The sequence below is a fragment of the Salmo salar genome, chromosome ssa05 (genome assembly GCF_905237065.1).
Source record: "Salmo salar chromosome ssa05, Ssal_v3.1, whole genome shotgun sequence".
In the NCBI taxonomy this organism is placed as follows: domain Eukaryota; kingdom Metazoa; phylum Chordata; class Actinopteri; order Salmoniformes; family Salmonidae; genus Salmo; species Salmo salar.
The window spans coordinates 48003567-48029307 of record NC_059446.1 but is presented as its reverse complement, the minus strand read 5'-3'; the positions used below and the strand labels follow the sequence as shown (position 1 = coordinate 48029307).

The window sequence follows — 25741 nt, the reverse complement described above, 5'->3', positions numbered from 1 at the left end:
AATGCAACAACTCGTGTGCCCGTATTGTAATGTAAAAATGAACGAATCCACTCCGTGTTCCCACTGAGCGCCAATCCGTACTTTACTTCTGTCTGTACGGCTCAGTAAAATGGCTGTATCTCGCGGAGCCTCGTGCTGGTTCGCTCCGTTCCTTGCGTCTACTCTCGCTCAGTAATAGAACCCCCAGAATATATGTCTGTTTATGCATCCTTGAGGTTTATTATTACGTGTCCAATTATTTTCACATCGGAATCAGGAGACAACCGGATTCGGTCCGGTGAAAGGGGTGGGAATGAGTCGGGACAAGGATAAATGGTTATAAACAATTATTTATATTCAATGTTAGCGTTTGCTTGTGACTGACTCGCCGAGAGAGGGGGGTATTATGGCCGCTCAGGTCGCCAGCGCCGCCACTCTCAACACAAGCCCGCCTTCCGAACTAAAGAAGCCGGATCGAGACCCAAATGAGGATTCTATACTGGGGGAAAAGCAGCAGGAAAACAAGCAGTCGGGATTAGAGCGCGGATCTCCGGGCCGGGGGGATCTGCAGGACGGGGTCGATGTTGGAAATGCAGGGGGAGGAGGGGAACCTGAGATGAAGAACGGGAATGGGAACCCGTCCAGGACTATTAATAATCAGAATGATTCCATCGGATCCGAGGGGAATAACCATCCCGCGATGGTACACCACCATGGGTCCGGTTTTCCTCCACCTTCTTATGGATACAGTCAACACTACGGCCGGGCCCCTTTTCATCAACATGGCGGACAACAAAGCCCTGGCATGGCAGCTGCTGCAGGTCCAGCCGTGCAGTCGAGCAATATGATGGACCCATATCAACCCAATTCACACGACCATGGCTTTTCTAACCACCAGTTTAACAATTACAATCCATTCCCGAACAGAACTCCCTATTCTGGCCAAGGATACGGCATGAACCCCTCGCGTAATACCCAGGCTCCGGCAGCTGGGGGACAGCCAGCTAACGTTAAGCAGCAATCGGCAGGAGGACCCACAGCAATGGCAGCATCGTACAACAATCAGAGATATAGTATGGGGAATCCACAGCCAACGTCTACCCCAACCCTCAACCAGCTCCTAACCTCTCCAAGCTCCACGCGGGTATATCCGAATTACCCATCTAGTGAATATAGTAATCAGGAAGGAGCTAGTAAGGGACCAACAGACACGGGCAGTAGCGGTCAGTATGGAGGGGGGAATCCGGGTTGGCAACAAAGGACCCATCATCCGCCGCCTATGAGCCCTGGAAGTACAGGGCAATCCCTAGGTAGAAGCCAGGTAAAGGCCCATGTTCCACCGAATCTTTATTACTGTACATTTGGTGTAATCTTATGTATGTAGTTCACAACGTAGCAGGCCAGCCATTGTTGCGAGCCAGTTCGCTTGCAAAGACACTCTAAAATGGCTGCCTCTCGTTTTTCCAACACCACCTCATTAAACAGTATTTATTTAGTTGGTATGAATTTTATCACTTTCAGGCAACTCTTCTTCGGCAATCCTCCTTTTGAGATTGAACTTCGAACGTTCAGAGAATGGAGGCCCGAATCTTGAAAGAGGTGAAAAAGCTCTAAAGGCCTATATTCATTACTCAGACTTGTTTCTCGGCAGGACGGTATATAACGTAATTAAACAGTTATTCCTTAATAGGGTATTTCTTATCGTTTGCACTGCTAACGTCAGTCGTTTTGCAATACAGTTTAATGTTTATGAATAGACTATACCTTTTTATGTCCACAAGTCTGTTTTGATCATTATGGAAATTGTGAAGGAAATGCACATCATTTGCAAGCCCAGAACACTGATGTTGCCTAGACTCAAAAGCGTACACGTGTGTTTGAAAGTGATTTTAAGTGGACTGTACGAGTAACTAAATGATGTAAAATGTTACATTTTAATCAACACACACTGGCCTATTTATTTATGAGTGTAATTTGGCGCCCTGTTGCCAGGAACTGCTTCCACCACTGCATTCTGCTTGTAAACATTGGCCTAGTGATTTGAGTGACTGACTGCAGGTTGCTTTGCTCTGGGATTTGAATTGTGGAGGTAAAAATCCTGCTGTCAAACCCAGTAGACAGTTGGTCTTGGTTTGACGTGCTAGCTGAGATCTGATTGGCTCCTCATCCTGTGCTCTTGGCCATTTATAATTGCATATGCTGTAATGCAAAAAAAAAAACATCCTGATAAGTTCACTCCTCCACACTGCACAAATCCATGACTGCTCATACTTAACACATTTTTGACAATTTCTCTAAATTACTACTTTGCAATCATCTGTTTCCCACACGTATGACATGCCAGTTTCCACAGGCATTCTATAATAAGAAGAGATGGTCGGAGTTTGGCCTATTGATCAAGTTAGTCACTTAACTTTTGTCAATCCAGTTTGATATTGTGTGCCATTTTCTGTGCCACTGTTAATTTTTATTTTTTTTACATGGTATAGCCTAACCCATACCTGTTGAATTTCTAGATTCATAAACAAAACTGCGACCAACATGACAAATAGAAGAGTTTACGGAACTTTGTAGCCTACACGTATAAGTTCGTAACCGTATTTGCACCATCCTATAAAGAAAGGCTGATGAAAATGGCTATAGTATCTTGACCCTCATTGTTAAGCATCCACCATCTCCTCTCATTTTGGATCAAAGTAAAATGACAAGGTAAATCACTCAAGTTAATAATGTATTATTACAGTCCTTTTAAGTAGTTTTTGTATCTGCACCATGCATTTATGAGCTACAAATCTGAAACGAAGGAATTTTTCTTAGTGGTTGAGATGTGTACACTAGATGCCAGATGAGCAATCCATCACAAAAATGTAAACATTTAACACAATAACAATTTGAAGGATCAAAGACTGTGGGTGTGATATGAATGAAATAAAGACATTGCTAAATTAACATTATTTGACAAGTTCAGGTTGCGCAGACCATTTTGACAGGGTTTTTCACATTTGGAAGCAACTGAATTTGACCCATTGTAGGCCAGAGTTTCCTAAACTCGGTCCTGGGGCATCCCTGGGTGCACGTTTTGGTTTTTGCTCTTGTACTACACAGCGGATTTCAAATAATCAGCTTGATGGTGAGTTGGTTATTTGAATTATCTGTGTAGTGCTAGGGCAAAAACCAAAACGTGCACCTAGGGGGGCCCCTAGGACTAAGTTTGGGAAACCTTTATGTAGGCTACAACAAGAACTTGCTGCAGTACCTGAGAACACAATCTGGCGCAATCATATTTGGGCTTGACCACTTTAACTATCATGGAAAGCTGAGGTCGTCAGAGCAGATTTATCTACGCATGAATATCGCCCAGAACTAACCAACTGTCATGAAATATTATACATGCTTCGAGACTACAGTGTGGCCTATCTGATGGATGCCCAGCTGTCTTTGGTTACATGCCATTACTCACTAGCATATTAAAGCAGTAATACTCACTCACCTTTACTTCTCCCTAACAAACTTCTACCTGACAATGTTTTGGTCATCAATAGGATCTTTGTTAGGTTGGTAATGGTAATGCATGCCAATGTGAACATGTTAGGGAGACGTCATCCACTATGTCCCATTTGATGGGTTCATCTATCAATGACATACAGATGTATTCCTGTGTTGACACTGCATAGCGAGGTGAACATGAGCTGTGTGTGTGGCATGAGTAGCTGCTGTATCTCATGTGCCACTCTGTCTCTGTGTGTGACTAAGAATTCCTTCTAACCCCCTTGGCCAATCACAGAGACCGTCCAGCCGCCTCTCCCCGCCTAGGGAGTCTCCACTCTGTCTTATGCAGATTAGCCATGTGCTGCTTTTTATTTATTTCAATTAATTATCTGGAAGCTGGGAAATGTCAAGAAACGCTTTTTGCCCTCCGTTTCTAAAGGCCTTTGTTTAGCAGTGACGTGCCAGAGCTGTCTCAAGTCTCAGAGCAGTGTGCATTGACAAGGGTACAGATAAAGAATCCAAGCCCATAAGAATCGACTATGGTAAATGAATGCTTATGTTTTCATTTGCTTGTCCATTTGTTGTTATTAATGTTGTTATCGACATGTAATCTTTTGACGACCCTTGTTTAGGTTGTTCTGAGTTGAGCAAGTTAAACTGATAGGCCTAAGGGTAGTAATTTACATGGAGTGAAATTATAATGTTGAGGAGATGGAGGCCTAGAGATTTAAGGAACCTAGAGATTTAAGGAACCTTTCTCCATTGAGATGATACCTGACTCATAGTTGTGTTCGCATCATAACAGAGAACAGTGAGTAGGCCACTTCTCCCTCCATTTATGATGTCATTCATTCAGAGCCAGAATTGCCCCCCCCCCCAATGGGAAACCAGCTTGGCCCCGAACCAAACAGAAGCACAGCTGGGATGTGTTTAAGATTGGGCAGACTGCCCTCCATTTGAGATGAGCGATATATGCATGCATGCATACACATACAGTTGAAGTCGGAAGTTTACATACACCTTAGCCAAATACATTTAAACTCAGTTTTTCACAATTCCTGACATTTAATCCTAGTAAAAATTCTGTCAGGTCAGTTAGGATCACCGCTTTATTTTAAGGATGTGAAATGTCAGAATAATAGTAGAGAGAATGATTTATTTCAGCTTTTATTTCTTTCTTGGGGTCATTGTCCATTTGGAAGACCCATTTGCGACCAAGCTTTAACTTCCTGACTGATGTCTTGAGATGTTGCTTCAATATATCCGCATAATTTTCTTTCCTCATGATGCCATCTATTTTGTGAAGTGCACCAGTCCCTCCTGCAGCAAAGCACCCCCACAACATAATGCTGCCACCCCCGTGCTTCACGTTTGGGATGGTGTTCTTCGGCTTGCAAGCCTCCCCCTTTTTCCTCCAAACATAACGATGGTCATTATGGCCAAACGGTTCCATTTTTGTTTCATCAGACCGGAGGACATTTCTCCAAAAAGTACAATCTTTGTCCCCATGTGCAGTTGCAAACCGTAGTCTGGCTTTTTTATGGCGGTTTTGGAGCAGTGGCTTCTTCCTTGCTGAGCGGTCTTTCAGGTAATGTCGATATAGGACTCGTTTTACTGTGGATATAGATACTTTTGTACCGGTTTCCTCCAGCATCTTCACAAGGTCCTTTGCTGTTGTTCTGGGATTGATTTGCACTTTTCGCACAAGTATATTCATCTCTAGGAGACAAAACGTGTCTCCTTCCTGAGCGGTATGACGGCTGCGTGGTCCCATGGTGTTTATACTTGCGTACTATTGTTTGTACAGATGAATGTGGTACCTTCAGGCGTTTGGAAATTGCTTCCAAGGATGAACCAGACTTGTGGAGGTCTACAATTTTTTTTCTGAGGTCTTGGCTGATTTATTTTGATTTTCCCATGATGTCAAGCAAAGAGGCACTGAATTTGAAGGTAGGCCTTGAAATACATCCACAGGTACACCTCCAATTGACTCAAATGATGTCAATTAGCCTATCAGAAGCTTCTAAAGCCATGCCATCATTTTCTGGAATTTTCCACGCTGTTTAAAGGCACAGTCAACTTAGTGTATGTAAACTTCTGCCTGTAAACAATTGTTAGAAAAATAGCTTGTCATGCACAAAGTAGATATCCTAACCGACTTGCCAAAACTATAGTTTGTTAACAAGAAATGTGTGGAGTGGTTGAAAAACAAGTTTTAATGACTCCAACCTAAGTGTTTGTAAACTTCTGACTTCAAATATATATATATATATATATATATATTACTGCTCAAAAAATATATACTGCTCAAAAAAATAAAGGGAACACTTAAACAACACATCCTAGATCTGAATGAAAGAAATAATCTTATTAAATCCTTTTTTCTTTACATAGTTGAATGTGCTGACAACAAAATCACACAAACATAATCAATGGAAATCCAATTTATCAACCCATGGAGGTCTGGATTTGGAGTCACACTCAAAATTAAAGTGGAAAACCACACTACGGGCTGATCCAACTTTGATGTAATGTCCTTAAAACAAGTCAAATGAGGCTCAGTAGTGTGTGTGGCCTCCACGTGCCTCTATGACCTCCCTACAACGCCTGGGCATGCTCCTGATGAGGTGGCGGATGGTCTCCTGAGGGATCTCCTCCCAGACCTGGACTAAAGCATCCGCCAACTCCTGGACAGTCTGTGGTGCAACTTGGCGTTGGTGGATGGAGCGAGACATGATGTCCCAGATGTGCTCAATTGGATTCAGGTCTGGGGAACGGGCGGGCCAGTCCATAGCATCAATGCCTTCCTCTTGCAGAAACTGCTGACACACTCCAGCCACGTGAGGTCTAGCATTGTCTTGCATTAGGAGGAACCCAGGGCCAACCGCACCAGCATATGGTCTCACAAGGGGTCTGAGGATCTCATCTCGGTACCTAATGGCAGTCAGGCGAGCACATGGAGGGCTGTGCGGCCCCCCAAAGAAATGCCACCCCACACCATGACTGACCCACCGCCAAACCGGTCATGCTGGAGGATGTTGCAGGCAGCAGAACGTTCTCCACGGCGTCTCCAGACTCTCACGTCTGTCACGTGCTCAGTGTGAACCTGCTTTCATCTGTGAAGAGCACAGGGCTCAAGTGGCGAATTTGCCAATCTTGGTGTTCTCTGGCAAATGCCAAACGTCCTGCACGGTGTTGGGCTGTAAGCACAACCCCCACCTGTGGACGTCGGGCCCTCATACCACCCTCATGGAGTCTGTTTCTGACCGTTTGAGCAGACACATGCACATTTGTGGCCTGCTGGAGGTCATTTTGCAGGGCTCTGGCAGTGCTTCTCCTGCTCCTCCTTGCACAAAGGCGGAGGTAGCGGTCCTGCTGCTGGGTTGTTGCCCTCCTACGGCCTCCTCCACATCTCCTGATGTACTGGCCTGTCTCCTGGTAGCGCCTCCATGCTCTGGACACTACGCTGACAGACACAGCAAACCTTCTTGCCACAGCTCGCATTGATGTGCCATCCTGGATGAGCTGCACTACCTGAGCCACTTGTGTGGGTTGTAGACTCTGTCTCATGCTTCCACTAGAGTGAAAGCACCGCCAGCATTCAAAAGAGACCAAAACATCAGCCAGGAAGCATAGGAACTGAGAAGTGGTCTGTGGTCCCCACCTGCAGAACCACTCCTTTATTGGGGGTGTCTTGCTAATTGCCTATAATTTCCACCTGTTGTCTATTCCATTTGCACAACAGCATGTGAAATTTATTGTCAATCAGTGTTGCTTCCTAAGTGGACAGTTTGATTTCACAGAAGTGTGATTGACTTGGAGTTACATTGTGTTGTTTAAGTGTTCCCTTTGTTTTTTTTTGAGCAGTGTGTAGATATATATATATATAGATATAGCTCCATAACTATCGCACATAAAAGGTTAATGACCGTGGGAAAAATGTAATGAATAAATCTCCTCTCGTTCTCTTTGCTCTTGTAATGCTTTCACGTGTTCTATGGACTTGCCTTCTGTTATATTTTTTGTTTTTGTACCTATCAGGATGGGAAAATGCGTCTCTATAGCTCTTGCTGTATTGAGAAGCTTGAAATGTGTGAGTTGGTTTGCATGAGAGACCCCTGCTAGATAAAGTGCCTATAAACTATAGTGTAGTCATCTGCCCGTATCCAAGTCTTTTGTGATCTATGGTACATCCTGTCACCCGCACCTCATATTTTTTTTTATAGTGTTCATGTTATGAAGTGTTGTTCATGTATTTGATCTTCTGCTCCACAGCCCCCAGGTGCAATGGATCCGATGGCTAAAATGAGAGGCCAGCCGTACGGGGTGGGCAGTCCATACTCCCAACAGCCTGGGCAGGGGCCTCCCCCAGGAGCCCAGCAGGGTCATGCATACCCAGGCCAAGGATACGGTCCACTTAGCTCCCAGAGATACCCGGTGGTCATTCAGGGCCGCACCCCTGGGGCTATGGGAGGCATGCATTACGGGCAGCAGGTCAGTGGTGTCATCAAGCTGACTTATTCCTACATTATCTCACACAGAAATCAGCCCTCCTTCTCTTCACACACTACTATATGGCTTGCTTGTCATATGCTTCCCCATTTGCATGATTTCTAACTTTGATATGTATTTGTGTGTAGATGCAATCTTATGGACAGCAGGGACCAGGAGGCTATGGGCCTCAGGGCCAAGGGCCCTACTACAGCCAACAGGGCCAGGCTTCACACCCAGGCCAGCAGCAAGGGCCCTACCCCCAGGCACCTCCAGGACAGCAGGGTGGTCAGACAGCCTACCCTCAGCAGTCCCACCCTTCACAGACGTCATCCTCACATGCCCAGGGTGGGCCGCCCTATCCGCAGCCCCATATGCCCCCCCAGTCCCAGGGCCCACAGCCAGGTCCATCCCAAGGGCCCCCGCAGTCTCAACCTCCCTACTCCCAAGGCCCGGCCCAGGCTCAAACCCAGTCTGGTCAGCCTCCTTACCCCCAGCAGCAGGGGCCTCCCAGCCAGCCACCACAGCAGGCCAGCTCCCAGGTCCCAGCAGGGTCGCAGCCCCAGCTTAGCTATCCACCCACGCAGGGCCCACAGCAGCTCTCCACACAGCAGCAGCAACCCCAGACACCCGCTCAACCCCCTCAGCAACCACCAGGTCACAGCCAGCATCCACAGGTCCAGCCTGCATCCTACTCCCAGAATCCTCCACAGCAACAACAACAGTCACAGCAGTCACCTTACCAACGCTTCCCTCCTCCACCACAGCAGGTACAACTGAATTGTGTGTGTGTGATTGTTTTATGATTGAGGTACCTTTTGATATCGTCATTGAACGTGCAGTACCGGTTGCCATACTTGCTCAGCAGATGGAAGGCATTGGTATTGTCACTGTATTCTCATGTGCGCATACGTGTGTATGTGAATGCTCTTCAATACCGATTGTCTCGTTCTCTCCCCCAGGAGATATCCCAGGACTCGTTCAGTTCCCAGTCTAGCGCCCCTCCCTCCAACCAGCCCAAAAGTGGCTCGGAGGACGTCAGCGTGCAAGGCCGGCCGTCCAGCCTACCGGTGAGTCCTCACCCAACCTGTGCAAAGGTATACTATACGTCTATAAATCAAATTATTACATTGTTCTGAAATCATAATGCATTGAAACATGTTCGCGTGAATCCATGTGACCGATTTTTGTCTTAACATAATCAAACTGATGTTGTGGTTAATTAATGCTACCCGTGTTTATTTTGTATGGCATTTGAGTGTGTGTGTCTGTACATGTCATTGGGCATGCGTAGGGAACTTGCAGAAATGTTGTGTGGCAGTCTGGGAGATGAATATTAGTAAATTTGAGCAGAGCTCGGGCCTGGATAATACGAGAACGAAAGCGACGGTATCAGATTGTATCAAATGTACATGGCAGGGTGGCTCCGTGCTGAGTCTGCACACATCCACCATAACCATGACAACCCCCTGCTCTAATATGCTCCCTCTTTTCCTCGACAAGATCAATAACCATAACTGTGTGTGTCACATGTCTCCAAACCTAGTAGAACATGTGCTTCCATGCTTTCCAACACTGAGGAGATTAAATTGTGCTTGCATCCTGTATGTGATTCGTTGTGCTAGTAGACAGAGCTACAGGAAGTGCATGGAGTCGTTATCAAGACGTCTCACTGCGAACTGTACAGTCAGCTAATGGCTGTCATGTCGATTCCATCAGGCTGGCGTTTTTCCACAGCGTCTCCTCACCATAGGCCCTGTTCTCTCCTGTCTTGTGTGTCTGCAGGATCTCTCAGGCTCCATCGATGACCTGCCCACGGGCACGGATGGCTCTCTGAGTCCTGGCGTGAGCACTTCAGGTGTGTCAAGCAGCCAGGGCGAGCAGAGCAACCTGGCCCAGTCGCCCTTCTCGCCCCACACCTCTCCCCATCTGCCAGGCATCCGAGGGCCCTCGCCGTCGCCCGCCGGCTCCCCTGCCAGTGCCACCACCTCCCGCACGGGACCCCTCTCACCCGCCACAATGCCAGGTGAACACACGTACACGAGTGCGCACACATACATGGGTTTTTCTGACATGTACTAGGACACATGCACGATGACAACAAAATGACCATAGATTGAAACAGTGGAGCTACTGCAGCCAATAATCTTTTAAAACGATACAGAAAACTGTGCTTGGCTGCAGTAGCTCCACTGTTTCAAACTATGGTCATTTTGTTGGATTAACTTAAGTGTCCCTAAAATATTGTTAACTAAGTAGTGACATTTGTGGCCTTGTTCCTACTCAGACTTCTTATTTACATACTGAGACGACCCTTCTGTTGTTTAGTGACCCAGATGCCCCCTAGACCATCGAGTGTACAGTCTGACGGGAGTCTGCACCCCGCCATGAGCCAGTCTCCCATGGCCCAGGACAGAGGTGAGTTCACCCTAACTGAGAATCACCTCACACAGTACTACCCCGTTCTGCAGGGACCACTGACAGTGTTCTGTTTTAATGAAACTTAGGCTGCACTTCATTTTATGGTACCTGGTACTTACCAGAGAATTGTGTGGTAACAATAGGTACTTTCTGGTACTTCAAACAATATTACATGTAATTGCCATTTTACCATGTACGTTCTAAGTAAATACTGGAAAATTTCTGTACCGAAGCCTTCTGATGTGTCTTATGAGAGATTTCCAGTGTTTTGTTGGAGGATTAACGTCTCTTTTACTCTCTCTTCTCTGACCCTGCCAGGGTTCATGCAGAGAAACCCCCAGATGCCCCCCTACGGCTCACCACAGTCTGCCTCTCCCCTGTCACCCCGACAGGCCTCTGGAGGCCAGATGCACCCTGGGATGGGACCTTATCAGCAGCAGAACAACTCCATGGGGGGCTACGGACCTCAGGGTGGGCAGTATGGCCCACAAGGTGAGTTCTGTGGGTTACACTGCAACAAAGGAAAGGGGCTGGTGGCAAAATATCAACATTTGGTGCACTTGAAAAATAACAACTCAGTTGATATACCAAATACACTTGTAATCATTTTGATCTTTAACATTTTGGTTATCCTCTGACTGCCAATGTATAAATGCTTCCCAACTTAATTATCTCACCATCCTGTCAAGTTGCTTCTTGTTTGTTCCCCCAGCCAAATCCATGGAATATGTATTTTTGCCTCATAGGAATTCCCTCCTATCAGCTCATCCCTCCCTCCCTGAGCCTAGCACAGCTATTTTTAGCCATGGAGAACAGTCAGCTGACATAGCAAAGCCCCCCTCTCAGTAGAGCTGCCACTGTGATGGCAGGCTCATAGCTCAGTGTGCACAAATCCACTGCCAGCTCGGTATAGTGCCTTGCACAACTTCAACAGACATTAGCAGTCATGTACACCTTTCACAATAGAATCCCAAGTTGATTAAAGATTTAGTTTGTTGTTTTGCGCGTATAACTAGTCTTCCCAATGTCACCTGAGCAGTGTTTATTTTAATTTTAACATACATTTTTTTACACACATTGTTTTTGTCCATTCTACTATAGGTTATCCCCGGCAACCTGGATACAACAACATGCCCAATGCCAACTACCCTGGCATGGGCAACCCCATGAACCCTGGCCCTGGCAACCCCATGTCTGGGCAAGGGGGGCTGCCGTATGCAGGCATCCCCCCTGGTAGAATGCCTCCGGGCCAGGTGGGAGTGCGTCCCTATGGCCCCAACATGGGGCCCAACATGCCACCCAGCATGGGTAACATGCCACCTCAGGTGGGCTCAGGGATGTGCCCTCCCCCCGGCCTCAACCGGAAGGCCCAGGAGGCTGCAGCTGTAGTCATGCAACACGCTGCTACCAACTCCATACACAGCAGGTACACTATACTCTTTACTAAACCATATTACACATGTACAGTGCATTCGGAAAGTATTCAGAGCCCTTGACTTTTTCCACATTGTGTTACGTTACAGCCTTACATGCTGACCAGACAGCTCGTGCGCATGTTGATTTTGTCCACCCACACTAGACGCGATCAGGACACGCAGGTTGAAATATCGAAACCAACAATATTAATTTGGGGACAGGTCGAAAAGGATAAAAATTTGTCCTGGGATATAAACATTGGGTTGTTATTTTACCTGAAATGCACAAGGTCCTCTACTCCGACAATTAATCCAAAGGGTAAACCAAGATTTTTTTCTAGTAATCGCTCCTCCTTCAGGCTTCTTCTTTGGACTTTATATGGTGGTTGGCAACCAACTTTAAGTTGCATTACCATTACTGACTGGACTGGAGTGTGGACCTCATCTATCTTTCAATCACCCATGTGGGTATATGCTCCTATAAACCAATTTTTATTTCACCTTTATTTAACCAGGTAGGCAAGTTGAGAACAAGTTCTCATTTACAATTGCGACCTGGCCAAGATAAAGCAAAGCAGTTCGACAACATACAAACACAGAGTTACACATGGAGTAAAACAAACATACAGTCAATAATACAGTAGAAAAATAAGTCTATATACAATGTGAGTGAGTGAGGAGATGGGAGAGGCAGGACTTGCAGTGCGTCAAGCGTCACAAATAGAACCAAGTTCTATTTTAGTGTCTGGCTACGCAGACACGCGCGAGCAGTCTGGATGCAATGATTGAATAACATGTATACCGTAATTTCCGGACTATTAAGCGCACCTGAATATAAGCCGCACCCACTGAATTTAAACAAAATTATTATTTTGAACATAAATAAGCCGCACATGTCTATAAGCCGCAGGTGCCTACCGGTACATTGAAACAAATGAACTTTACACAGGCTTTAACGAAACACAGCTTGTAACAAAAATAAATAGGCTTTAACGAAACACGGCTTGTAACAAAAATAAATAGGCTTTAACGAAACACGGCTTGTAATAAAAAATTAGCAGTAAGCTTTAGTTGTCTTTTTGCACTGAGTCAATTCCTCACGCTGCTGTTTCCAACGTCTTATCATCGACTCATTAAGACCAAGCTCCCGTGCAGCAGCTCTATTTCCTTTTCCAACAGCCAGATCAATCGCCTTCAACTTGAAAGCTGCATCATATGCATTTCTCCTGAGGGCTCGATTTAATCTAAACAGTAAACAAAAAAGTTGTTTGACCTTAACCCGTTCGGCAAATTCATTGGTCTAATGAAAGCTTCATGCCGCCAAAAAACTGAGCACGTCACAGAATGTGTTTTTTTGGAGAGAAAAAAATTGAAAGTGGGAAAAATCCATATTAGCTGCGTCATTGTTTAAGCCGCGAGGTTCAAAGCCTGGGAAAAAAGTTGTGGCTTATAGTCCGGAATTTACGGTATGTTTATTAATTTTGCAATGCTCGCTCATGCGACGCGGGGGATGTGGTCAGTATGTTATTCGAAAATTGATTAAATTGTTTTTTCCCCCTAATCAAGACACACACAATACCCCATAATGACAAAGCAAAAACAGTTTTAGAGATGTTTGATTATTTATTACAAATAAGAACTGAAATATCACATTTACAAAGTATTCAGACCCTCTACTCAATACTTTGAGTCTTAGGTATGACGCTACAAGCTTGGCATACCTGAATTTGGGGAGTTTCTCCCATTCTTCTCTGCAGATCCTCTCAAGCTCTGTTGGTTGGATGGGGTGCGTCGCTGCATAGCTATTTGTAGGTTTTGCCAGAGATGTTCGATCGGTTCAAGTCCGGGCTCTGGCTGAGCCACTCAAGGACATTCAGAGACTTGTGCCGAAGCCACTCCTGCGTTGTCTTGGCTGTGTGCTTATTCGTTGTCCTGTTGGAAGATAAACCTTTGCCCCCAGTCTGAGGTCCTGAGCGCTCTGGAGCAGGTTTTCATCAAGGATCTATCTGTACTTTGCTCCGTTCATCTTTCCCTCGATCCTGACTAGCCTCCCAGTCCCTGCCACTGAAAAACGTCCCCATAGCATGATGCTGCCACCACCAGGTTTCCTCCAGATGTGACGCTTGGCATTCAGGCCAAAGAGTTCAATCTTTGTTTAAGCAGACCAGAGAATCTTGTTTCTCATGGTCTGAGAGTCATTTAGGTGCCTTTTGGCAAACTCCAAGCAGACTGTTATGCCTTTTACTGAGGAGTGGCTTCTGTCTGGCCACTGTACCATAAAGGCCTGATTGGTGGAGTTCTGCAGAGATGGTTGTCCTTCTGGAAGGTTCTCCCATCTTCAGAGGAACTCTGGAGCTCTATCAGAGTGACCATCGGGTTCTTGGTCACCTCCCTGACCAAGGTCCTTCTCCCTCGATTGTTCAGTTTGGCCGGGCTGCAAGCTCTAGGAATAGTCTTTGTGGTTCCAAACTTCTTTAATTTAAGAATGATGGAGGCCACTGTGTTCTTGTAGACCTTCAATGCTGCAGACTTTTTTTGGTACCCTTCACCAGATCTGTGCCTCGACACAATTCTGTCTCTGAGCTCTACGGACAATTCCTTCGACCTCATGGCTTGGTTTTTGCTTTGACATGCACTGTCAACTGTGGGACCTTATATAGACAGGTGTGTGCCTCCACCCAATATGTTCTTTTTTTTAATCATTGTTAATGTGTTGAGTATGTGATATCTGGTCCTAACTAGTAGATTTTCCTATACGTTGAAGGTCCTGTGAAGGCAGTGAGAGGAGGAGTGATTAGAGCAGCAGGAAATAAAGAACAGAGGAGAGAGCAGATGAGATGAAGACAGACTCACTGAGAGGTAGATGGGCAGAGGCAGACGAGATGTTCTCCAGCCCCTGTCACTACGAGTAATACCTGACTCTCACATTACATCCAAACACATTAAAAGCATTGGAAACTTCAGATGCAGATTCAGCATATTTTCTCTCTCTTTAGGCTTTACAGTCTTCACAGGTGTACAAAGTCACTAGACATTTTTGTATCAAGAACAAGAATTCCCCCCTTGCAATGGCACGCTTATTTAGTGATATTGTTGCATAACTGATTGTTTTTCAGCAGGAGAGGAATGTTTTTCACTCTGAAATCATGCTACATGTTAAAAGTGTGGTTGTCCCTCATCGTTCAGGATGCCTGGCTATCCCAACATGCCCCCTGGCATGATGGGCCCTGGCGCCCCCTATGGCCCTCCCATGAACAATATGCCTGGCATGATGAACGCGCAGGGCGGCTCGCCTTTCCCTATGGGGGCCAACATGGCCAATAACTCCAGTGGTGAGTACTGTTGTCCAATACTGTTGCTCCATGGTGCCCCAGGTATTTCTGATATGGCAGGATGACTTTGGTTGGGACGGTGGTCAGTGGCAAAGGTTTGCTTTGGGGTGGCCAGTAAGTAAGGCTTGATGCAATTTGTCTGCAGTGTTTTCACAATAGACCTTTCTCATCTGAAAGTTCTAGCATAGACGGATGAGTTTTCCAAAACAAATATTGTTTTAGTGCAGTCGTTGTTAATCTAAATCACACTTGAGGAAAGTTTTTGCATTGGTTTCATCAGAGCACTTCCTATCCTGTTTGAAGATAACGTTGGTCAATGAACAATTGCCGCGGTATGAATATGTTCTATAGGGGAATCTTTGTTAGTCTGTAATGCTCTGAAATTAGAATACAAAAAAATGTCAGCTGCCTCTGGTCGTTCAGCAGTTGTTTGGTATATGTCCTGATCCCGAGAATTGTTGTTCAAAAGCTGTTGAACAGTGCTCAACCCCACAATGTACCCTTGTACCTAGGTTTAGCCCCAAGTCCAGAGTTTGGTATGGATGGGAAAATGAACCAGGGCCAAAAGATGAACAACAAAGTGGATGGAACACCAAAAGCGGAACCGACTAAATCCAAGGTGATAGGATAATGTCTGTCTGTCCACTTGGGACAATTTTTTTAAGGGCTTGTGTGTACGTTAAAAGAAACTACGTTATAAACCATATTGTTTGTAAACTGTTAACACACGTTACCATAATACTTTTGACTTTATTCCGTGGTTATTACAGTTGCCAATGAGCTAGCTACTAAAGGGAAATAAGACCAATGGGTTTATAACCCAACCCTTTCCCTCATGACGGCTCTCTCTTGCCGCCTTCCAGAAGTCGAGCTCTTCCACGACAACCAACGAGAAGATCACCCGTCTGTACGAGCTGGGCCCCGAGCTCGAGAGGAAGATGTGGGTGGACCGCTACCTGGGCTTTATCGAGGAAAAAGCCATGGGCATGACCAACCTGCCTGCTGTGGGCCGCAAGCCCCTAGACCTCTTCAGACTCTACGTCTCGGTCAAGGAGATTGGAGGCTTCGCACAGGTCAGTGTAGGTTTGTGCTGTACTATGCATGCATGCACTGTAGTGTGTTTGGTCTATTTATGTCCCTATTGAGGTGCCCTCTTGGCCAGGTTTCCCTTTATAAAAGAGGTCTTCTGACCTCAATGGGAATTCCTGGATAAATATACACAACCGTTAGAAATGTCCTTGTTTTTGAAAGAAAAGCACATTTTTGGGGTATTAAAATAACATCAAATTGATCAGAAATACAGTGTAGACATTGTTAGTGACTATTGTAGCTGGAAACGGCAGATAAAAAATTTAAAAAATGATTTTAAAAAAATCAAATATCTACAGAGGCCCATTATCAGCAACCGTCACTCCTGTGTTCCAATGGCACGTTGTTAGCTAATCCATCTAGAATTTTAAAACGCTAATTGATCATTAGAAAACCCTTTTGCAATTGTTAGCACAGCTGAAAACTGTTGTACTGATTAAAGAAGCAATAAAACTGGCCTTCTTTAGACTAGTTGAATATCTGGAGCATCAGCTTTTGTGGGTTTGATTACAGGCTCAAAATGGCTACAAACAAATAACTTTCTTCTGAAACTTGTCAGTCTATTCTTGTTCTGAGAAATGAAGGCTATTCCATGTGAGAAATTGCCAAGAAACTGAAGCTCTTGTACAATGCTGTGTACTACTCCCTTCACAAAACAGTGCAAACTGGCTCTAACCAGAATAGAAAGAGGAGTGGGAGACCCTGGTGCATAACTGAGCAAGAGGAAAAGTACATTAGTGTCTAGTTTGAGAAACAGATGCTTTACAAGTCCTCAACTGGCAGCTTCATTAAATAGTACCCTGCAAAACACCAGTCTCAACGTCAGTGAAGAGGCGACTCCGGGATGCAAAGAAAAAGCCATATCTCAGACTGGCCAATAAAAGATTAAGACGGGCAAAATAACAGACACTGGACAGAGGAACTCTGCCTAGAAGGCCAGCGTCCCGAAGTCACTGTTGACGTTGAGACTGGTGTTTTACAGGGTACTATTTAATGAAGCTGCCAGTTGAGGACTTGTAAAGCATCTGTTTCTCAAACTAGACACTAATGTACTTTTCCTCTTGCTCAGTTGTGCACCAGGGCCTCCCACTCCTCTTTCTATTCTGGTTAGAGCCAGTTTGTGCTGTTCTGTGAAGGGAGTAGTACACAGCGTTGTAAGAGATCTTCAGTTTCTTGGCAATTTCTCACATGGAATAGCCTTCATTTCTCAGAACAATAATAGACTGACGAGATTCAGAAGAAAGTTTTGTTTCTAGCCATTTTGAGCCTGTAATTGAACCCACTAATACTGATGCTCCATATACTCAACTAGTCTAAAGAATGTCAGTTCTTTAATCAGAACAGTTTTCAGCTGTGCTAACATAATTACAAAAGGGTTTTCTAATGATCAATTAGCCTTTTAAAATTATAAACTTGGATTAGCTAACACAACGTGCCATTGGAACATAGGAGTGATGGTTGCTAATAATAGGCTTCTGTACGCCTATGTAGATACTCCATAAAACATCTGCCGTTTCCAGCTACAATAGTCATTTACAACCAATGTATTTCTGATCAATTTGATGTTATTTTAATGGACAAAAAAATGTGCTTTTCTATCAAAAACAAGGACATTTCTAAGTAACCACAAACTTTTCAACGGTAGTGTAGGTTCAATAAATAAGTATAACACACGCACAAACACACCATGCACAATCTCTGGGTTCTTATTTGCTCATCCCCTTCTCTCTGGTCCCTGTTTTAATGTCCCTGTCTTCATGCTCCATGTCCAGGTGAACAAGAACAAGAAGTGGCGTGAGCTGTCCACCAACCTGAACGTTGGCACGTCAAGCAGCGCCGCCAGCTCCCTGAAGAAGCAGTACATCCAGTGTCTGTACGCCTTCGAGTGCAAGATCGAACGCGGGGAGGACCCCCCTCCTGAGATTATCACTGACAACAAGAAGGCCAACCAGGCCAAGGTCCAGCCACCCTCCCCAGGTCAGTGCAGACGGTTATCCACACTATGGTGGGTCGTAATTATTAGGCATCAAACGTTAGAAAGCGGACTGAAACTGGTTGGGACTACTTAGTCTTGTCCAATGTGAAACGCTCATTTTCGTTGCAAAAAGTTGGTTTTTTAAAAATCTTTTTTGGAGGTAATGTATTTGATTTGAACAGGGAGTCCCATTGAGACCCAGATCTCTTTCACAAGGGAGCCCTGCATACGCATAATTTACAAAAAACAATATAAAAATATATTTTTGTAAAAAAATCACATTCATCAGGAAAGAGGTCCCCAATCAACATTTTGAACTGCCCGAGAGGCACCAGAACATCCAGTTGTAGGGAACTCTGTAGATTGTTCGATACATGAAAATAAACGCAGATTTACCTAACTCTGAGGAGGCTGAAGAGATTTCCAGAGTTAGCCATCCTTGAGACTGGGTATTTTTGTAAGAGAACTTTATAAATCAAAATAAAGCGATGAATCGACCTACTTGAATTCAGAGGACCTGGTAAAGAATGCAGTGACGTGTACTGAACCTGACGCTATAATAAAAACTAAGTGCACTATGTTAAATGTATCTAACGGCTTTAATGAAGTGGCAGCTGCGTTCATGTAGATAATGTCGCCACAGTCTAGTTTCGGTAGAAATGTCGATTGAATGACCTGTATAATTAAGCAATAAGGTGTGGTATATGGCCAATATACCACGGTTAAGGGCTGTTCTTAGACACGACGCAACGCGTAGCCTTAGTATATTCGCCATATAGCACAAACCCCCAAGGTGCTTTATTGATATTATAAACTGGTTACCAATGTAATTAGACCAGTAAATAGTCATTATTGTCATACCTGTGGTATATAGTTTGATATACCACGGCTTTCAGACAATCAGCATCCAAGGGCTCGAACCACCTGATGAAAGTCAACTAACTGAAATGTCCCTTTTTTTATTTATTTTTTATTTTATTTTTACGGTAGCTGGATCAGGTTCTCTCCAGGGCCCTCAGACCCCCCAGTCCACCAGCAGCTCCATGGCCGAGGGCAGCGACCTCAAGCCCCCCACACCTGCCTCCACCCCACACCCCACCCAGATGCCAACCGGGGCCAGGTGAGTCTCAGAGCTTCAATCTCATCCTCTTTGAGTTATCAATTGCATTCAGGAGATTCAATTCTTCAATTGGACGTTTAATTTACTTAATGAATTTAAATGGAATTCACCCCAACTCTGCTATCTGCTTTGATAAACCCCTATTTACCCACTAAACGTCCCTCTATCTTTTAGGAGCAATGTGGCGCTGCAGGACCCATTTGCTGACGGTAGTGACCCTACTTTCCCCAGAAGGAACTCCATGACCTCTAACTCTGGCTACCAGTCTGGCATGAGCACCCCAGAGATGCCAGGTCGCATGGGTCCAGGGCCCTATGAGGGTCCAGGGCCTAACAAAGACCCCTTTGGTGCCATGCGGAAAGGTGGGTAGAAGAGGCTACAAGAAAGATCCCTAGAAACTGATGGTGCTGGGAAGCTGGGTCCCTTGCTGACGGAGTGTGTATTTCTTTCCAGTTGGGGAGCAGTTCTTGCCTGCCAGTCAGGGTCCTAACAGTGGGATGGCTGAGCAGCAACAGTTTAACCGTGGGCCTCCACCAGGTGCTATGGGGAACATGTCGATGGCTCAGAGACAGCAGTATGGACCAGGCCCTTACGGACAAGGCTACGAGAGGAGGTAAGACCCTACACACGCTTATAGGCCGTAGAAATATAATTACTAGAAAGGACATCCACATTCAAGTCAATGTGTCTACGATGGGTGGACTGGCGGCCATATTGAGTATAATTCTATAGACACCATCATGACTGTAGCAGTCTGCTCATTTCCTTTTTTTAATGGAAATAATTTGTACTAAGTGTGGTCAACCAACATTGTGGTGTTTACCAGGCCAGAGCAGGGGATGGGTCCAGAGGGCAGCATGGGATCTGGTGCACCGCAGCCAAACCTGATGCCTGCCAACACCGACACAGGGATGTACTCGCCAAACCGCTACCCATCACAGCAGCAGCCACGGTCAGTTCACCAACCAGCACCCCTCTATCTCAGGCGAGGTCTGTCACAGACTTGTGCAGACAGACACCATGCACTGACTGTCCCAGCATTTATAGTCCTGCAATATTGTAAAGATGGGGTTGTTTTTCACAATGAGGGTTTATTGGCACACTAGCCGTATACTGTAGCAATATTAGGCACTTGGCTTATGTGGAATGTCTTGCTGATGTGTTGTGGTTGTTTACAGGAATGATTCCTATGGTAATCAATATCCTGGCCATGGTACTCCCCCTGGTGGTTCCTATCCCAATCAACAGCCAGGAATGTACCCACAGCAACAACAGGTGATGACTCCAACTCACTGTGTATGCACTGGAAGTGTGACGTCGCTGTAAATTGGTAACCAGTAGCCATCTGTTATTACCCCAAAAGTAGTACTTACTGTATAGATGAGTAATAGCCATAGGTGGGAAAGTAATAGTCATCAACATTCATCTGATGCAATGTAATGGCACCACCTACCTAAACATCTTTGCTCTGTGCAGAACTACAAGCGTCCCGTGGAAGGGGGCTACCCACCAGCAAAGCGTCACGAGGGGGAGATGTACAGCGGGCCCTTCAGTGCAGGGCTGCAGCAGCAACAACCGCAGCAGCAGCCAGGGGCGGCCTCTGCACCCCCTGCTGGCCAGCCAGAGATGTACCAACCACAGTACAGCAGCGGCTCCTTCCCCGGCACTGACCGCCGCCTGCCTGGTCCCCAGGGCCAGTTCCCCTTCCCCTTCAACAGAGAGCGCATGCAGGCCACCACTGGGCCCAACGCCCAGCCCTCCATGCCCCCTCAGATGATGCAGCCAAGCCCTGACGGCCCCCAGGGTGGTGTGTGGCAGGGCCGCGGGGAGATGAACTATCCCGGCAATTACCCCAACCGGCAGGGTGGCCCCCCAGGGGGCTCAGCCCAGGGACCCGGATACCCCGGCATGAACCGCGGTTCGGAGGAAATTATGTCATCGGAGCAGCGCATGAACCACGAGGGCCAATGGGGGCCAGGTCAGATGGGCCCTCGGCAGCCCCCCTACGTCCCTGGAGGGACGGGCCCGCCCATGACCCGCACCCTGCAGTCCAACTACCAATCCGCTCAGGCCATGCAGAACCACATTCCACAGGTGTCCAGTCCCTCCCCCATGCCGAGCCGGACGTCGCCCAGTAAATCTCCCTACATGCACAGTGGCGTCAAGATGCAAAAGGCAGGGCCCCCGGTCCCTGCCTCTCACATAGTGCCCCAGTCTGTGCAGTCCCCTCTGATCCGTAGAGATATGCCCTTTCCCCCAGGCTCAGTGGAGGCCACCCACCCTGTCCTAAAACCACGCCGACGCCTCACCACGAAAGATATCGGTATGGCTATCACAACCCAGAACTCCACCCACAATATTATTATACATGCAGTATACAGTATTTAGTGATCCCAATGATAGGTTGCTTCAGCTCTCTATGAAAGTGTTTGTATTTTGTGGTCCATCAGTACTGTGAAGGGTATCAGCATGAGTTAAAATACTGTATTTGTATATCTCCATAGGGACCCCAGAGGCTTGGAGGGTGATGATGTCCCTCAAGTCTGGACTGTTGGCTGAGAGCACGTGGGCCCTCGACACCATCAACATCCTCCTGTATGACGACAACAGCATCTCCACCTTCAACCTCAATTTGGTGAGCTAACAAGACAGGTAGCCTAGCAGTTAGATATTTGTGCCAGTAACCAAAAGGTCGCTAGTTCGAATCCCCGAGCAAGGTGCTTAAACCTAATTTTGACAGACACTAGCTGTGACCCCACTCTCTGACGGTGTCTTGGGGGAGAGTCGGATATGCAAAACACTTAACAATTTACACACTTGTACATGTGTGAAATAGGACATAAGCACCCACCAAATTATTATTACACTGGCCACAATGTGGGATAGAGGTTTTAATAAAAACCCTACATGGTAAACCTATACAATCAGAAGTGTAATATTTTCTTATTTAGGGCTTCTTTTGTTTTTACATTTATCCTTTCACAAATTATACAATTTCACCTATTCCCAAGTCCTTTTCCATATTTTATGTCATGCACATCATATCATACAATGCAAACTTTTGAACTTCTCCTACATTTCCTCCTCCTCAGCTGCCTGGCCTGCTGGAGCTGGTGGTGGAGTACTTCCGGCGCTGCCTCATCGAGATCTTCGGCATCCTGCGCGAGTACGAGGTGGGCGACCACGGCCAGAGGACTCTACTGGACCCTGACGCCCTGGACAGAGACTGGAGCTGCACGGAAGATGAGGAATCAGGGTTAGAGGACATAGACGGAGAGGAGGATGACGACGATGAGGAAGAAGAGGTGGTGGTGCAGCGTTCAAAACAGCCGGCCGGGACGACAATCGAGGGACAGGCTCCGGTGAAGCAAGAGGATGAGCAGGAGTCGTGCTCAGAACGGGACACTCTGAAAGAGAAGGACGCTGAAGATGAGGAGAAGAGCTTCTCTAACTTTGAGCAGCCCAGCTCTTCATCGGACCCAGCTACCCCCCAGGAGAGACCCAAACAGGCTAGCAAGTTCGACAAGCTCCCCCTGAAGATGGTAAGGAAGAAGGATCCGTTTCCGGCAGGCAGGGCAACCCAGAGAGGAAAAGTGCAGGAGTTTGACAGTGGGCTGCTCCACTGGAGCGCCGGTGGGGGAGACGGCACAGAACACATCCAGACCCACTTTGAGAGGAGGGAGGAATTTCTGGTCCCACGAGAACGAGTGCTGGTCGTCCCAACAGCCAAGAGGAAAAGGCTAGAAACAGAGATGGTGGGGGACAAGGACAATGCTACCCCCACAGAGAAAGACAAGCAGAAAGGTGGAGGAGATCATCGGCCCTCCCAGCCATCATCCACAGAGAAGGCCTCAACAACAACCGACACCTCAGCCGACCCTAAGGAGGGGATGTCCGAGCACTCAGACGCTGAGACAGTTGAAACGTCACAGACGGAAGAGCCCCAGAGCCAGCAGGAGAACGACAAACCGAGCGGCCCTCCTCGTCAACAAGTCCCCCAGCGTGTGGTGGAGGACGAGCCTCACAGCAAGGACGAGGGCCCACTGCTTATGCTGGCTAACTGGCAGGACGCTCTAGCCCGCCGCTGCATCTGCGTCTCCAACATCGTGCGCAGCCTCTCCTTCGTGCCTGGCAACGACCAGGAGATGTCCAAACACCCTGGCCTCATGCTGCTGCTGGGTCGCCTAGTGCTGCTGCACCACCGCCACCCTGAGAGGAAGCAGGCCCCGCTCACCTACGAGAAGGAGGAGGAGTCTGATGACTGCCTTGGCCAGAGGGACGAATGGTGGTGGGACTGCCTGTCGCTGTTGAGGGAGAACTGCCTGGTCACTCTTGCCAACATCTCTGGCCAGCTGGACCTCTCCATCTACCCCGAGAGCATCTGCCTTCCGCTGCTGGACGGCCTCCTCCACTGGGCCGTGTGCCCTTCGGCCGAGGCCCAGGACCCCTTCCCCACGTTGGGGCCCCACAGCGCAATGTCCCCCCAGAGACTGGTCCTGGAGACTCTCAGTAAGCTGAGCGTCCAAGACAACAATGTGGACCTGGTCCTGGCCACGCCGCCGTTGGGTCGGTTAGAGAAGCTGTATGGGACCTTGGTGCGGCTGGTTGGGGAGAGAAAGGTGGCCGTCTGCAGGGAGATGTCGGTGGTGTTGTTGGCCAACCTGGCCCAGGGAGACAGCATGGCAGCGCGCGCCATTGCCGTGCAGAAGGGAAGCGTGGGTAACCTCCTGGGCTTCTTGGAGGACAGCCTGGCGGCCACCCAGCTACAGCAGAGCCAGAGCTCTCTGCTGCACCTGCAGGAGATGCACTTTGAGCCCACCAGTAATGACATGATGCGGCGGGCGGCCCGGGCCCTGCACGCCTTAGCCAAGGTGGAGGAGAACCACTCAGAGTTCACACTCTACGAGTCACGCCTCCTTGACCTCTCAGTGTCACCTCTCATGAACTCGGTGGTGTCTCACGTCATCTGCGATGTACTCTTTCTGATTGGCCAGTCATGACAGCTGTAGGGAGCTTTGGCTCCACCTCCTCTTGGTTTCGTCCCCCCTCACCCCCTGGTTACAACCTGGCTTGTATGTGTGTAGGGGGCAGGGGAAGTTCAAGTGACTGTTTTTAATTTATGCAAACCCTTCAGATTCCATTCTCTGAGCCTTCTCTCGCTGTTCTCACTCAAGGAGAAGGGACGTCACAAAGCTGCAGTGGTGGATTTACAAACCAGAGACTCCACAAACTGACACAACTTGCAACATTAATGCCAACTAGATGACAGAGCGGGAACCCGGGTTTAGGAGTGTTCCACACGTTTGGGGGGGGGATGTATTTTTAATAAAGATGAATAAATAGCTGAAAAACAAACTGTAACCAAAGTTGCTGTCTTGTTTACAGTAAGTTTGTGCATAATGTGTGCCCTTGCGCTCTCCTCGAGAGCACAGTGATTGAGTCAGACTCTGGTTCATGTTTGGAGGTAAAACAGACTGAGGAACAGCCTGATCTGATGGTATAGTGTCTAATTGGATGCTTAGCAGTCAGCCTACAACTCAGTTGGCTGTTGAGAAAACCTTCACTGGGAGGCCTGTGCAGTAGATTGTAGGCCATTTTCTGTACCGTACTGCTCTTGAGTGTCAGGCATTCTGTAAACAAGTTTCATACAGAAAAACGTTGACAATGCAGCTCTACTAGAGTTTTAAAAAGTAATTTTAGTTTTGACGTTAAAAGCTAAAAAGGCTTTCCCCAAAGTACCGAGAACCTACTACAACACCCTTACCTCCTCTCTTTAGCCCTTGATTGTATGAGTTGACCCTTGTAAAATAAATCACCTCTTAGGACTGGTTTTCAACTAAAGATGCAGCTTTGCTGTGGTGTATATATATGATGTTGTACATTACACTTCCTTTCTCTGTCACTATTCCCACACTTTTTGTTGATAATGGAAGGTGACCCATGAGTTTGGTTCCTGTCATCCAGTCCCTGCTGATAGACCCTCTCTCCTCCGGCCTCTCACTCCACGGCTCCTTACGGCAGACTCGGATCAAATCTGTTCTCCTGGTACAACAAAAAAACTCTAGATGAAGAGAAACACATTTGACAATTCTTTTCTCCAGAGATATGGATATTTGTATTTCAGGCTATGTAGCTAAAAACATGTAAATTCCTCCTTTTCCCTTTTTTTGGTTCAATGAATATCATTTATTCAGTATGAAATCTTTATACTATATGTTCCACGTGGTAAGAATAAATGTACATTAAATCTTCGTAAGATGTTTGGTTTTGTTCCATTGGACTTGCAGTGTCTTTCTCAGATGTACAATTTTTCTACAATCCCTGGCTCTGTGAACGTACTGGGTGTGCTGTATTTTTATTCCAGCCCAGTACTATAACACTTGGTTCAACTAATCGATAAACTGAATCAGGTTATTTGTTAGTACTGGGC

General features: G+C 46.7%; 1 protein-coding gene across 4 annotated transcripts; it reads left to right on the top strand.

Moving 5' to 3' along the window:
• LOC106604989 (AT-rich interactive domain-containing protein 1A) lies at positions 1-25562 on the top strand. Of its 4 annotated transcripts, none has more exons than XM_045718305.1 (20): positions 1-1300; positions 7744-7962; positions 8109-8729; positions 8922-9029; positions 9745-9985; positions 10288-10377; positions 10699-10872; positions 11482-11806; positions 14982-15127; positions 15640-15746; positions 15991-16206; positions 17989-18193; positions 19182-19311; positions 19486-19673; positions 19765-19924; positions 20138-20263; positions 20490-20586; positions 20788-21634; positions 21816-21946; positions 22404-25562. In XM_045718305.1, the coding sequence occupies exons 1-20, from the start codon at positions 386-388 to the stop codon at positions 24309-24311; spliced, it is 6954 nt and encodes a 2317-aa protein (XP_045574261.1). In that variant the 5' UTR covers positions 1-385; the 3' UTR covers positions 24312-25562. The 4 variants fall into 4 exon arrangements, with proteins under 4 accessions (XP_045574261.1, XP_045574259.1, XP_045574262.1 ...); XM_045718303.1 differs by having other exon boundaries at positions 6-1300; positions 8922-9056; XM_045718306.1 differs by having other exon boundaries at positions 9-1300; positions 15991-16200.
• The last annotated feature ends 179 nt before the right edge of the window (positions 25563-25741 follow it).